General features: G+C 46.6%; 1 protein-coding gene across 4 annotated transcripts in view; it reads left to right on the forward strand.

Annotated features, from left to right (window-relative positions):
* Abtb3 (ankyrin repeat and BTB domain containing 3) overlaps nt 1–15,662 on the forward strand; it is a 269,392-nt gene that overhangs the window by 206,673 nt on the left and 47,057 nt on the right. For 3 of the 4 annotated variants that reach the window (XM_076919804.1, XM_076919806.1, XM_076919805.1), the window contains exon 4: nt 1,901–2,053. In XM_076919804.1, coding sequence (XP_076775919.1) covers nt 1,901–2,053 — 153 coding nt within the window. Of the gene's footprint in view, nt 1–1,589; nt 1,752–1,900; nt 2,054–15,662 lie in introns of those variants that run through there. The other variant, XM_076919808.1, reaches the window with a different exon arrangement.

Raw genomic sequence — 15,662 nt, forward strand, 5'->3', positions numbered from 1 at the left:
AAGCTGGTGACATCTGTACTGTGAGAGGGAGCTGGTGCCTTGTACACATATCTCCCGTGGCTATAGGATCCTGCTTCCTTAAATCTTGCCCCCCAGGTACCCTTGCCTCAGTGACATCCAGGCCCTGACAAGTGGGAGGAAATCTTACAGGTCCACAGAGCACCACTGTCAAAGCATCGTCCATGTAAATTAGAAGCATGGGAAGTGATCATTCAAATTATGTCCATTTAAATGTTTAATTGTGTTTTATGTACTTATGTATTTATGTATTTATTTATTTATTTGGGAGCACAATGCCATCGTGTGCATCATGTAGAAGCTAGAGAACAGTTTTCAGGAGGCAGTCCTCTCCTTCCACCGTGTGGATTCTCAGGACAGAACCCCAGTCATCAGGCTTGCCAGCAAGCAACTTTCCCTTCTGAGTCATCTCTCCCATCCCTTAAATTGTGTCCTTATGCTCTACTCTGCTCTATGAACATCTCTGGAGAGAGGCCGAGGAGTCTGCCTCATAAACCACGCCCCTCCTCAGGTGAAGCCTGAGCCACATCCCTAGACCAGCGGTGTGAGTAGCAGGGACTGATTTAAAATTCAGTTTTCCAGGTTCCTCTCCTAAGCCAGCAAATCAAAACTGATGCAAGTGGGGCCAGCAATCTGTGTTTTAACAAGCCATTCAGGGAGCTGGGGTGCACATTAAAAACACACAGGGAAAGGCTGGAGAGATGGCTCAGCAGTTAAGAGCACTAGTTGCTCTTCCAGAGGTCCTGAGTTCAATTCCCAGCAACCACATGGTGGCTCACAACCATCTGTAATGGGATCCGATGCCCTCTTCTGGTGTGTCTGAGTCTGAAGATAGCAACAGTGTGCTCACATACATAAAACAAACAAATAAATCTAAACACACACACACCAGAGAGAGAGAGAGAGGGGGGGGGGGAGAGAGAGAGAGAGAGAGAGAGAGAGAGAGAGAGACTTTAAAAGTTACCAAAGCTGGGCTTTGGTATACCAACTAAATCCAAGAGTGAGACTCAAGTATTTTCACACACTCCAGAATACAAGTACAAGAAGAATACACTATATATAATAGTGTAATATATATACATATATACACTATATATAATAGTGTAATATATATATATAATTTCTATATATTATATTTAGGAATCATATAATCTATATATAATTCCTAGATATGACTCAGGAAGAAGCACTGCTTTAGTCAATGTGGCAACAAGCTGGTGCCACAGGTCGCCCATTAGCTCCCACGGTGGTCTGGGATGTGTCCACTGTCCCCACCTCCGGCCTTGTCGGCCGCTCTGGGCTCCAGCAGTCTCGCTTGTGAAGGTTAACTGCATTTGGCTCCCACCCTGCTTTGGCAAGTGCGCTGTGCGTTGTGGTAGCCTGGTGCTTGTGCAGAGCTGAGGCCAGAAGGGTGTCACAAGCCTGGCTGGGATGGTAAGGGAGAGAGATAATGTCCCTTAGATGGAGCTGGGAATCTGGAGTAATGCCAGGTGTTCATTGGCTTTCTTTGGCTCCGGACCCTGAGCCAGTGCTCGAAGTGACTCATCTCCACACGCACATGATCTCTGAGAGGGACAGCACTCACAGCAGAGTAACATTGCATCCTTTGGTGGCCTCAGTAGCCCCCTTTCACAGATGAGGAAACCGAGGCCAAGAGATTCTAGAGAGCCTGACCCGGGGTCACCAGTGGGGTCAGGATGTCTCCAAAGGCTCTCGCACGCAGGAGTTTCCAGGCAGGGTCTCCAGGGGAAAACGGATGGGTTTGGAGGTGGAAGTAGGGATGGGGGTCAGATAGGGGTCCGCACGCACGAGAGTCATGAGTCTGAGCAGCCATGGTTCCTTGGCGGTCCTAATACATCCCCGCTTCTCTCCTCCTGCGCAGGCCCTTCCTCGTGCTGCCCCCTCTGATGGAGTGGATCCGAGTGGCCGTGGCGCACGCCGGCCACCGCCGCAGCTTTTCTATGGACAGCGACGATGTCCGCCAAGCCGCCCGGCTGCTGCTGCCGGGAGTGGACTGTGAGCCGCGCCAGCTCAAGTAGGTGGAGCGGTGAGGGGGTGAAGGTGATGGGGGTGATGGCGGAAGGGCGCGGAGACCCTAGGGGCGGGGACCGTGAGAATGGGTAGGGGTGGGAGGTCTCAAGCTTTGCTTGTAGATCGCAGCCACTACACTCCCCTGGCCCTTGCTGGCACCCGGAACCGTTGCTGTGGCTGAGGCTAAGGTTCTGCTAGCTGAAATGGCAGACCGGGTGGAGGGGGGCGGGGGCTGAACAATAAGCAGATCCTTGGGAGTATGCGTCCCTGTGGATTACAGGATGAGAGGTGTCTTGTTCTTTCTGGCTATTCTCTGTTGGTAACCCTTCCATGTGTGTTCCCATCTCTCCTTTCCCCTCTAGCCCCCTCTCTGAAATATTAGCGTCCTTACTTTTCTGACCAATCTTTGCAGAGTAAAATCTCTGTCTGGGAGAGCGCCCTCTCTGTCTACCTACGTCCCTGAATGTTTCGTGCTCATACCCAGGGCTCCCCTCCAGCAAGGTGGGATTTACTCACGGGCTGGACAGGGCTCTCATTCAGGGGGGCTTGGTTGTTTTTTTTTTTTAATGTAAAAACAAAACAAATACACCAGCTTATTCAGGTCAGTCTTACCTGGGCCTAAGTGCAAATGGCACAGAACCCAAATGATGTATGCACACCCATTTTCCTGACTCCCTTAACTGTTCTCTGGGTGACCATATCATTTCAAATCCCCTCCCACCCTATGAAGAGAAACAATCTTACCTTGGGAGTACTCCACCCCAAACTTCAGAGATTTCTGCGCTAACAGGATTTGATGGGAACTGAGGGAGGGACCACAAGGGTATTAAGGACCTGTCATATAAACCTCGGCTCATGAGGACCCAGAATTAGACTCTCAGCCAAAGTACACACAAGGGGCTGCTCAGAATCAAAATTGTTTATTGAATGATAACTATAAGCTGAGCCCTGATTTAAGTGATATGGATCAGTACCTTACGTAGTGCTCCCCAAGCCTGTGGAGAATGTGGCTGTTATACCCACTTCAAGGAAAAAAAAAAAAAAAAAACTGAGGTAGTGATAGCATGGCTGAGGTAACTGAATGGTAAACCATCAGGATGTGAATCCCAGTGGCCCAGCCCCTGGGCTGAGATCCAGCCAGAGTGTTTCTGTCTAGGCAGAAGCCTGAGCCATTACCACCATGTTTCACACCACGAGTGTCAGCAGGTCCAGGGAGAGACTAGGGAGCAGGCATTTATAGAACATCCACTATGCGCCAGTTTTACACTCCCATCTGCAACCTCCTCCCCTTAGTTCCTTCAGCAGCCACGTGAGATTAGCCTAATCTCCCACTTCTGTAGACTAGGAAGCCATCATGGCACATATGCAGGAAGAAGTGCCAGGAATACCTTTGCCATAGCTCAACCTTCGCCTACTAAACTCTCCTACCTCCTGTTTCCCAGGGCTCCGGCCCACCATCCTCAGCCTGTGATGCCCTGTGGCCCAGGCTCTCCTTGCTGCAGTAGGCTCTGGTCTACTGGGTGACCAGTAAAGCCACAGGCTTCTTTGCTGCTTACTGAAAAAGTGATTTTTGTTTGGCATGTTCTCCGGAGACCCCATAGCCCAAATGTTGAAAACATGGGCCCCAGCGTACCATTGCCTGGGCCCAGATGCCTCTACTGTGGTTGATTAGCTGTGGAACACGTTAGTTAACTTGTCTGAACCTTTAGGCATGGGGACATTTATAGCAGCCCCCCTCCCCGGGTTGGTGTAAATACAGGGCAAGGTCGTGAGTGTGAGGCATGTACACAGACAGTATTCACAAAGTGGCAGTTACTCTAACCAGTATCCTCAAGTCTCCGATACCCCTAAAACACTAATCTTGGATGGCCTTGAACATATCCATGTGTCTTTAAAACCAAAGGAGAAAGTCAAGTCCCCATGAGACTGAGTAATTCCCAGTATCACACAGATGAGTGAAAAATCAGGTGTCACCATGTGTAGTAAGAACTCTGTCCCAGGAGTTCTTCGGCTGAGGAGTCAGCCAACTACGGACCACAGGTATTCAGAGGGAAGGTAATTACACCTGTGCTAAACACACGCCAACATCTTTTTCCTATCCTTATTTCCTGTACAACACAGAACAAGGAACTTTATATTGAGTTTGCATTGTATTGGTATTTTAACTTATCTAGAGATAATTTAAAGACTATGGCCCATGTCTTTAATCCCAGCACTTGGGAGACCTCTGGAAATTCAAGACCAGCTTGGTCAACATAGTGAGACTTTATCACAAAAGACCTAAATTATATTCCCCAAACCCCTCCCAACTGCCTATGACTCCAGCTCCAGATCTGACACTTTTTTCTGACCTCCAGAGGTACCTGAATTCATGTGCAAGTATGGACACACACACACACACACACACACACACAAATCTTTAAGGAATATGTGAGCATATGTGAAAGTTCTGTGTAAAAACTATGCCATTCTCTCTATATAAGACTAGCGCATTCAATGATCTGGATGTTTGCGAGAGATCCTGGAACACATCACCATGAATTCAGAGGACCAGATATGTGATTTTTGTGCCCCCCAAACCTAGAGCTCAGCCAGCCTGAGAGAGGACGATATGATCCTTTTCTGGGGTTTTGTTACTTCTCAGGACTTCATCGCCTAGAGATGAGCCTCCAGGGATCCCCTTTTCCCTGTGTCCTTCTCCCTGCAAGACAAGGTCTAATGACCAAGTTTGTCATCCTGACGGTCACACCATGAATCCAGCTTGGTGTCTGTTTGTCTTGTGGCCACATTAAAATCCATATCAAACATGTACAGACACTGTTGTCACTCTCCCCCAGACAATATGGCATTATTGCTATTTATATAGCATCTACATTATATCAGGTATTATGAATAACCCACAAAGAATTTACAGTATATATGGATGGTTTACAGAATTTATACGAATATTGTTCTGTGTTGTTGAAGAGATGTCTGTATCTATGTCTTTTGCTGTTGATGGGGAATCCTGGATCTAATCGCCCATGAGTACTGAGGAATGACTACATAGGAGTCCGTTGGCTTACCCAAATAATAAGTGTAAAATGTCCTGAGGATGTGGTTCATCAGTGAGCACTTGCCTAAACAAGCAAGACCCTGGAGCCAATCTGTAGCACGTGTAGATAAACAGACAAACTGAGTGTAAAACATAAAAAGTACTAGAAGCTTACAAAAAAAGAAAAACTAGAAAAAATAGTATATGACAAAGAGTTTCTATTTTTCTGTCTTATTACATCTCATTTTGCCATTTATTATGATGTAAGGCAGGAATTACCAACTCCCTTTTGCAGGAGACAGCATCAGAGAGTTGCTTTGTTTGGTTGGTTGGTTGGTTTTGGTTTGTTTTCATTCTGACATCTAGCAAAGGCACCAGGAACTTAACCCTGCATATTATGCTAATCGTCCTTGAGGTGTGTGCAAAGGCATCCCCAACAACTGTGAAAAAGCACATTCATTATCCCATTTTACAGAAAAGAAGACTGAGGCTCCCGGAACTTCTAGAACACACCTGAAGTCACACAGCTGTTGTAAATGGGAGGGTTCACGAGACTCATTTATTCTTTCCTAATGAAGTATCAGATAGCCGTGTCCTTTGTTTCCTTTGGTTCTTTGGGAGGTGAGGGAGCTACCTATCTGCCCTGCCTGCTATTCGCCTGAGAATTTGTCAGAGGGACTCAGGGCTCCTGGTTCTGAGTCAGAGCTGGGCTTGCTTGTCTTGAGTGAAAACAGCCCAGAAGGGTGAGGGTCCTGTGTTCTAACACATGCAGGAACGCAGCATGGGTGCTGAAGTAGCCCTGGCAGTGACTAGCACACATAACTGCCTACCAGCCGACCACTCCTGGAGGAAGGTGGCTCGGAAAACAGTCAGGAAGGATCTGCCTGGTCCAGGATTCCCAGGTCTGGCACTTATTTGTCATTGATCTTCAGAGAGACCTTGGTCAAAGGCTGCCAGAGATGTTCCTCTGCCTCACCCGGCTACAGCAGAGCCCCACGGTGGAGATCAGACATTCTAAATGGATACCACTCCATGTGGCTCTGAACCCGGGGGTAACCCACTTATTCTTCTTTAATGAAGTATCAGATCACGTAGGCTGCAGAGCCAAGCCTTTTGTTTCCTCCAGTTCCTTGAGAGGTGAGGGAGTGGGGGAGCTCTGGGGAGGACTGAACAAACAGTTCATGTATCTTGGCAGCGTTTGCATGTTTTCTTGATGATTCATTTCGAAGCCTTTCAAAAGCACAAAGATAAATGCTGTTGTTCTCCTCCTGTCCGGGTGAGCTTGGTGTCCAGCTCAGGAGTGAGGGCTGAATTCAAAAGCAAAGGCAGCCAGGTGTGCTCAGGTCTTCTGTTAGCTGCTAAAGCAGCACCTAGCCCAAGACTGGGGCCCATGAGCACTATGGGCCCCTCTGGAGAACAGTTAATCTGTCTGACAATGGAAAGGCCCAAGATTGAGAGCACTTGAGTGTCCGCCTGGGACCGGAGCCCTGATAACTGACACACTCACCTGTGCTCTTCCTTGGCATTTCTAGAGCACCAGAGTGCCAAGTCCCATAGAACACTCTCATCTAGGTATGATGCTTCCTTCAGTCAGGTGACCTAGGGAAACTTACTTCTCTTGTCCTCTGCAAAAAATAGAAATAAAAATAAAATTAAATTAAAAAATTAAAAAACAAAACAAAAAAAAAAACCTGGAATGACAACTGTTTCATGGGCTGGCGAACCATGGCAGGGAACCCGGGCTGAGGTTAACAGTTCATGCCTGCAGCTTTTAACCCTTCTTGGGTCTCCAGGGCACCTTCTAAGGCTGGCGTGTTTTATGCATGATTTGTTTGATGTGGCCCAACTGGGCTCCAGAGTGAAGGTTGTACCACAGAACACTGGTCCTGAAATGCAGCCTTGCAGCGACAGCTGATACACAGGTTCATGTGTGCTGTGTTGTGCTGAAGACTGTAGAGCCCACACTGAAGAGCACTGGCTGAGACGAGGATTAGCCAGATGCATAGAATTTCAACCTTTGGTCTCTGAAGGATCAGATAGAGAGTAATCATCTCTCAGTGTCTGGAGGGGGTGGTTTCAGGACCCCCCACAGAAACCAAACCCTGTGGATACTCATATCCTCTATAAAATGGCATAGTATTTACATCTGCCCGATAATAACCTCCTATATACTTTAAATCATCTCTAGCTGATTTGCATTTCATTAGATATGCAAATATTTGCCATCACAGTTCTGTGTAGAAAATTTGTATCCTGAGTAGATACTTTGTAGATACTGTGTAGATACCCTGTGAATGTCTTTGGCTCCTGGTTGGCCAGCCCCTCGGATCCATGCATACAGAAGGTCTTGCTAGAGTGGGAACTTGATGATACCGTACCCTCTTCTGCTTGGAGGAGTCGGGACCCTCAGAATTGCCCTGCCAATGGGAGGATGCAACCACTAAGCAGTAATAAACAGCTGAGCAAGGTGATGTCAGGTAGAGTCCACCAAGAAAGTAGAACTGGGCATGGGGCAGAGATGAATTGAGTTGAGAGAGATATATGGATCTGGTATCCATAAGGGGTCTGGAGACCCGCAGGAAGCTCCCATTTTAAAGAGACAGTGCCTGGGGTGTGGGGCTCATGCGAGAACTGAAGTGGCATGGAACTAGAACTATATGCCCTATCTCCCTCACTCCTGCCCTTGTAGCTCCCTGAATCCCAACCGTGAACCTCCCACTTTCTTCTAGGTCACCAACAGAGCCTGTATACCTGGGCCTTCGCTGGCTCCGTGGGGCCTGGTACACTCCCCATTCCGACAGTACACACTCTCTCTCCCCTTGAGTGCCCTTCTCTGACCCTGCCTGGAGAAAGCTCATCTCCCTGCAGATTCGTGGCCGGGAGCCATGGACATGCAGCACTGGCAGGCCAGTCCCTTCTTCACCTCCAGTAGAAGACATCAGATTTCACACTGATGGCTGTAGTGACCCAGTTGGAGCCACTGCCTCCCACATGCTGATGCCAATGCTTCAGCACCTCCGGGAACACAGAATGTTGCCCTCTTCCTGGTCCTAAGGGAATGCCTTTGTATTGCTCTTCCAGAGAGCCTGAGTTTGGTTCCCAGCACCCACAACAGGCAGCTTATAACCTCTTGTAACTCCAACTGCAAGGAAATCCAAGACCCTCTTCTGGCCTCTGTGGGCACCCTTACACACGTTACATACATTCATACAGACAAACTACATGCACATAAATAAAAATAGATCTTTTTTAAAGTTTAAGAAAACAGTAAAAATATTAGTGTTGTATATGTTTTATCACAATGAAAATAATGGCCCTGGGCCTGGGCAGGTAAATCAGGAGTTAAGAGCACTTACTGCTGTTACAGAGGACCAGCAGTTAGTTCCCAGCAGTCAGCATGACTCACAACCATCTGTAACTCCAGTTCCAGGGGATCTGACACCCGATTCTGACCTCCAAGGGTACTTTGTGTACATGGTGTATATACACACTGCAGGCAAAGAGTTATACATATAAAATAAAAATAAATGTTAAAAAAAATAGTAATGAGCCCTGGGGTAGTGTCAAACTAGACAAGCTGTGCAGAGCAGTATGAAAGACATCACCCTTGTATGAAATATGCATGCAAGTATTTGCTACAGGAGTCCAAACTTTCTCTGGATGGAGCAAAAGAAACGGCCAAAGGTGCCTTTCCAGGAGAGGAATATACAGCTGTGTCTGTCTATTTGCTGGGGCTACAGTGACAATGTATCTCTGTCTGAGCCACTGGAACAGACATTTATCACCTCACAGTGACGAAGGCTTCGGTCCAAGACCGAGGTGTCAGAGCGCACGTACTGACAACGTCTCTAAGAACCTCTGCTGGCTCCAGGCACCCCATGGTTTAGGACAGTGTTACTCCAGTCTCTGCTTCAGTTTTCCAGGCCACCTTCTTGCATCTCTGTCCCCATTTCCATCAGCAGCCCTGTGGGATTAGCCACACCCCACACACCCCATTGAGTGCATATCTTCCTAGTGAGATAAGTCTTCACATAGCCCTATAGGGAGCAGAGCTTGGCTGTTGGATTTCATAGCACATGGGCTGTCTATTCTGCTCACCACACTTTTGTGTTAAAACTGACTCTAGGGGTTCGGATTTGTGTGCTGTGTGTGTGTGTGTGTGCGCGCGTGCGCACATGCATGCGTGCCCGCACACGTGTACACAACTGAGGTGGTTTACTTAAAGACTGCATGTGGCAGTATGGGAGAGGCGGTCCTGGGTAAGGTGGTCCTGGAGTTGTTGTGGAAAGTGTTGTTTATCCATCCAATGAGAGGGTCCTTATAGGTCTGTCCATCACAGTGAGGTTGCCAGGGACAGGGAGTCTCTGTCCTCAGAGAAAGCTGAGTGGAGTGAGTTGGAACTTGGACCTTGCAGTTGCATTGCCAGAGTTCAAAGCCTAGACAGGCCACTTTCTCTCTGTGTGACCTTAGGCTAATTACTCACCAGCTCTGGGCCTTAGTTTCTATATGTATAAAGCACCTTAGTATCACTAAAGATGTTGATAATAATAATAAACACAGTACATGTGGTGTTGTAGCACTGGGGAACTTATTGGTGGCCCAGAATGAGGCCTGGTGTGTTTGAAACCTCTTCCTTCTACTAGTGAGCCTGTCAGGATGCAGGAAGAAAATCATCCAGGAATGTCTAGGTTGAAAGCCACTGTGCCTACCCCTAGGACTACAAGGCTTTTCAGTGCCACTCCAGTTTTCTGTTTCCTATAAAGGATGAGTCTTTGGAAGCCATCGCTAGTTGGAGTCTGGTACCATGTCCCCAGCAGTCAAACATGCATAGATGGAGTCACTGAGAAGAGAGAGCAGGGGACAAGACATGTAGGTAGAAAACATGGTTTCTGTTTGCCTGCATTTTGTTCCAAGAGAGCAGAAGCTAGGGGAACAACTAAGTCAGGGATTATTCTGGAAGAAAGTGTTAGTTACCCCACGGACTTGCAGCTCAGAGTATTGTTGTTTGTTTTGTTTTTTTCTCTTTTTAGGGCAAAGACAGAAATATGTTTTCTTGGCCGTGGGTCTGCATGTAGTCAGCGTCCAGTGAATATTTGTTGAATGAATGAAGGATGCAAAGGGTTGTGGGGAAATATATTGATAATATAATATAAACAGACTAGACTTACCAAACCAATTCAAATGCAAAAGTATGCAACGTTTGTATGCAGGTAAGCAGTCAGGTGAAGGGCTGGGGGTGTAGCAGGGTGAGTGAGTAGCACCTGCTTTGCATGCACAGTGCCCAATCCCTGGCACTTCATAAACTGGGAATGGTGGTACACACCTATGATCCACATTCTCAGGAAGAAGAGACAGGAGAATCAGGTGTTTGGATCATACTCTGCTACATGTTGAGTTTGAGGCCAGTCTACACTGCATGAGACCCTGTCTCAAGAAGGAGGAGAAGGAGGGGTGGGAAGAAAGGAAGGAGAAGAAAGAGAAGGAGGAATACAGTCAGCTGAGAGCTCTCAATGAAAGAAGACTTTGGGGAGACCCTAACAAAATGCACGCTGAAGCAATGTGTGTAGATGAGAATGCTTCAAGGACTTTAAAAAAAATGGAGTCCCTGAGAGATGAGAGAGAGTGACCCGAGATCAGAGAAGCATGTGGTGGCCGGGTCTCCAGGATGTGAAGTTGGCATGCCAGCATAAGAGATGCAGGCTGAAAGCGGCCATCAGGGTCTGGCAGTGGGAAGTCATTAGTGGCCCCTGCAGTGACACTCTGAGCAGGCGGCTGTGGGTGGCAGCCAGACTGCAGACGGCAGACAGTTTGCCAACAGTTTGGAATGTGGCCTGAGCATCCAAAGTGTTAAAAGCAGAGTGAAAACACATTTGGTGCTCGCAGCAAAGGAAGAGTTGAAGAATTGTAGCTTGAGCGGCATTTGGGGCTCGTTCCAGGACTAGGGCTCCAGATCCAGGCTGTCGGTGGGAGGGTGAATAGTTTTCAGTATAGGATTTGGCTTCTTGGGAAGCAGCAATTTATTCATTTTTTAATATATTTTGGTCCACTCTTAATTCTGTTAGATTTCTGCACAACCCACAGATTTGCTCACGTGCCAGCAAACCTCCCAGTCTAAACTCTAGCTGACAGAATTAGTTATACATGATCATTATCTTCCCCGGGCATGGATCAGGCAACTAGGATTTCTTGCAGAGAGCTCAGGGCACAGGGGCTTCCAGCAACAGTAAGGAGCCAGTCCACTCTGCCCGGGGATTGTGGGTACCTCTCATAGGTACTGGGTCCCCAAGGTCTACTATCTTCTCATCAGCTCATTAAATCACTGAAAAGAATGTGTGAACTGCCCTGCCAGCCTGGGTGAGCCCCAGTGTCTTCTCCATTAGTCGTGGGAAGTGAGAGTCACATTCCCTATGAGGGAAACTGAGGCACATAGCTAATAAAGAAAGTAAGAGTAACCACAACTCATATCCTCTTTTGGGATTTTCCCTCCTCCTCCCCTCCCCATTCCTCTCTCCCTCCCTCTCTCCTCTGTTCCTCTCCCCCTCCCCCTGTGGGTATGTGGTGAATAAGTGCATGTGGTCTATATGTTTGTGTGAATGAATTATATGGGGATATCCAATACACATGTGTGTGCTTGGATGTATGTGGAAGTTGACAATGGGTACTCTCTTTCCATCACTCCACTCATTTTTTGTTGGTTTGTGAGAGTGTCTCTCATTGAACCTGGAGCTCGATGGTTTGACTAGGTTTGGAAGCAAGTACCAGGAATACAGTTGTCTTTACCTCCTAGTGGTGGGATTACAGGCACTCACTGCTCAGCACATGGGTGTTGAGGGATCAACTGAGGTCCCCATGTTTGCATGGCAAGCACCCTTTTAAATGAGCGATTTCCCCAAGTGTCCATCTTCAATTTCTAAGAAAGCTGTTGATAGCCTTTGTGGAGAAGACCTGGTCACAGATGTTCCTCATACTCTTCATTCTTCCCTAGCCCTGTGAGAAGCCTGGTTCTTCACACCAGAGGAAGCCCAAGCTACAGCTTGCCTGACTCTGTAACCCTTGTGGGATCTGAACCAGATCCACGTGACTCCAAAAGCCATGTTCCCTCTCCTAGACTGGCAACTCCAATCAGAGGCATGATGGGAAATGTGAAAGTTCTTTTTTTTTTTTTTTTTCCTAAAAGCCTCATGGCTCTTGTCAAAAAGTTCAGCTACCAGACTCGTTTGCCTTAGGAATTCAAATGCTGTATTTCTTAGCTTTGGTCAATGTCAGAGCTCCCCGAAAAGACAGGGTTTTGTTCTCCAAGTGGCAAAGAAATACATGGGTGGCGTGTGCCCTCATTAATAATCCTGGAAATACAATTCAAAACCATATTTGCATGCATTTTAGTACCTTTCAAATGCAAAAACAAATAAAAACCACCTGAGCGGAAAGGCTGGCTTTGAAGGCCTGAGGACTTGAGTTCCCAGCACCCTTGTCAAAGCTGGATATGTCAGTACACATCTGTAATCCCAGCTCTTCTACTTTGAGATAGGATAAAGTGGAGACAGGAGCATCTCCCAGCTAGTGGAGAATGAGGTGGAAGAAACAAGAAAGACCCAGCCTCGACAGGATAGGATGTAGACCCAGCTCCTGAACGTCATGCTCTGACTTCCACACACATGCTGTAATGCACATGTGCGTGCACACACTAGGTTCTTTAAAAGCCTTGTTGTGTGCTATCTGATTTGAACAAAGATATAGAGAAGGGAGAATTTTTAGATACCACTAGCCGGGACCCTGCATCTACCTTCAAGTAAACTTGTAAACACATAATTCTGCTATTACGTCTATACACTAGGGAAAGGCTTCCACGTGGAAATAAGGAGACATGAACAAGGATGATCATAGCTGCAGTACTTATAATAACGAGAGAGAGAGAGAGAGACAGAGAGACAGACAGACAGAGAGAGAGAGAGAGAGAGAGAGAGAGAGAGAGAGAACAAGCTGTCTGTCTCCAGGCAAATGGATAAATAAATTATGGTATGCTCGTTTAATGGAAAAGCAAAGTAGTGATGGAAATGAATGAACTAGGTTTACGTGGTGATTGCACAGCTTAACTAATGAATATTAAACAAAACAACAACAAAAAGCAAGTTGAAGACGGACCTTCGCAGAATGCTAATGTTCGTGTGAGGTTTGACAATGTGCAGAAGAGCTTGCATCATGTTAGGAGTTCCTAAGAGCCGGACAGAGTATAAGGCCTGCATAGAGGGGAAGCGTGTGCGGTCCAGAAAGTAGTCTTCTCAGAAAGGAAGTGGTACCGATGAGATCCACTGTGTCCTGACACACATTGCTTTTCTCATCTTGGTTGGATGATGAGTAGGTAGGTCACTATATTAGTCTGTGCTGTGTGGGCCTAAAATCATTCATTGCATTGACTGTCAAAGTTATCTACTTAGCCAGCACTTTCCGTAGCACATTCAGGAAGCCAGCCCCAGGTTAATAACCATTTTTTAAGAAGTACTTCAATAAAGCTGAGAAACACTCTCTTAAAGAAAATTGAACAGACTTAAAAGAAAAAAAAAAATATGAGGGTCTGGAAAGATGGCTCAGCAGCTAAAAGAGGATACTGTGCTTTTCAGTCAGTTCTCAGCCACCAGTAACTATAGTCCCAGAGGACCTGATGCCCTCCTCTGGCCTCCAAGGGCATCAAGCACACATGTGGTGCACATGCATATATACTGACAAAACACACATGAACATAAGATAAATAAGTAAATCTGAAAAATGTTCTCAGTGCTTTTACTATCCTCAACTTCTTACAAATCTCAACAGAGCAGGTCATCCGTGGCTGGAGACATGGCTCCGTGGTTAAGACCACTGGCTGCATTTCCAGAGGACTCAGGTTCAACTCCTAACATCCATACAGCAGCTTGCAACCATCTGTAACTCTAATTCCTGCGTACCCAGCAGCCTCTTCCGTCCCCTGTGGCACTGCACATACAAACAAGCAAAATACCCACACTCATAAAATACTTTTAAAGCTTTAGAATAATTTTTTAAAGTTTTAAAAATAAAATATTTTTAAAAGAGAACAGATGTCATCAAATTCCAGCTATATGTCTCCTAATTGTGTAAATAGAATAGTATGGGATGACAGCCACATGCATTTTTTATGGCTACTACAGTGGTAGTTAAGTAACTACGACAGAGATGACCAAACCTAAAATCTTTACTGCTTGGCCCTGTTTCAGCAGCCCAAGAGGCTGGTGCCAGGGAAACGCACTTGGGATTGTAAGTCTAAAACATCCCCTCCCCCTCAGTAAGTGAGCTCATGAAAAGTGATAGAGGACGCCATAGTCCTTTCTGAAATTCCTTCGAGAGTGCTGCCTGCTTTCATCCTTGTATCTCCAGCATCCAGCACAGCATCTTAGTGCTCCCTCTATGCCTCCCTGCACTGATTGAAATTTAAAAAGCATTTATGGTGTGGATTGATAGGATATATACACATTAGCTACAAGAGAGGCGGGATGCCTCGGTTTGAGTAAGACAGGAGTCTGAAATTCTCCCTCAGTTAACAAGTCAGGGACAATCAGTCCACAGCTGTCACAGGAGCCATTAGGTCAATACCAAGCCCTTTCCCTCTGTGACTCCACCAACCTCTGGATAGTGTCTTCCTTGACTGTCCCTGCCCAACAGGACCGCATCTATCCAGTGGGAAAGGAGAAAAACGACACACATCACCTCCTATTGGTCAGCACTTTGTCAGATAAGCACACACACCTGCAAGGGAACCTGGTACATGTAGTCTTTGTCTGAGCAGCTATGTGCCCACTTGAAGATCTGAATCCTAAAACAATCCATGGAGGTCTAGAAAAAGCAGTGTCTGCCCAGAGCGGTGTACATTTAGAGCTTGCCTCTTAGTCAGAGACCAAATGCATTCCCTGTAGAGAGACTTTATTTTCACCTCTTTTAAAAAATAGCCATGATGCCGGAGCAAAAAATCTATAATGCTCTTTCATCATTTTCTGCTCAAAATAATATGGCAACAAATTCAGATAGAGACATTTCTTCCACCAGCCTGAGTGTTTGCAGCTCTTGCTTTTGAGATAAACCTTTGTAAGCATGTTTGAACAGATCCAGAATTGCCATCTTTGGGATAGATAATGACAGTGGGCTCTGTTGCTAACTGAGCATCAAATTCCAAAAACAAGGCTTCAAGGCACCTTAACATCCCTCCTAAGTCAGGAAGGATGGGCAGAGTGGAGGACAGCGAGTCTCCGTGCTGGCGTTTCCTTCTCTGAGGCAGTTTAATGAGCCAGTTCTTTTCTGTGCTTTTTGGTAGTAGTGTTAAACCACAAGCAGGCGCAATTCCCGGACCGAGATTTCTCTCAGGAACTTTGCAAGCATCGCATGTTCTATTTGCTGCGATAATACCATTTTTCTCACTCTTAGAAACGTGCACAGAGATCTTGGTACGACTTACCTCAGCACAAAGAGCCATTGAACTGTTAACCTTTGTGCTACTCAACAGCAAAGGGAAAAGGCCATCGGTTTCAGGACTTGAAGCCTGTGAAAGGAGTTTGAGGAAACTTTGTACAGG

This window comes from Arvicanthis niloticus, chromosome 22, assembly GCF_011762505.2.
Source record: "Arvicanthis niloticus isolate mArvNil1 chromosome 22, mArvNil1.pat.X, whole genome shotgun sequence".
NCBI lineage: Eukaryota > Metazoa > Chordata > Mammalia > Rodentia > Muridae > Arvicanthis > Arvicanthis niloticus.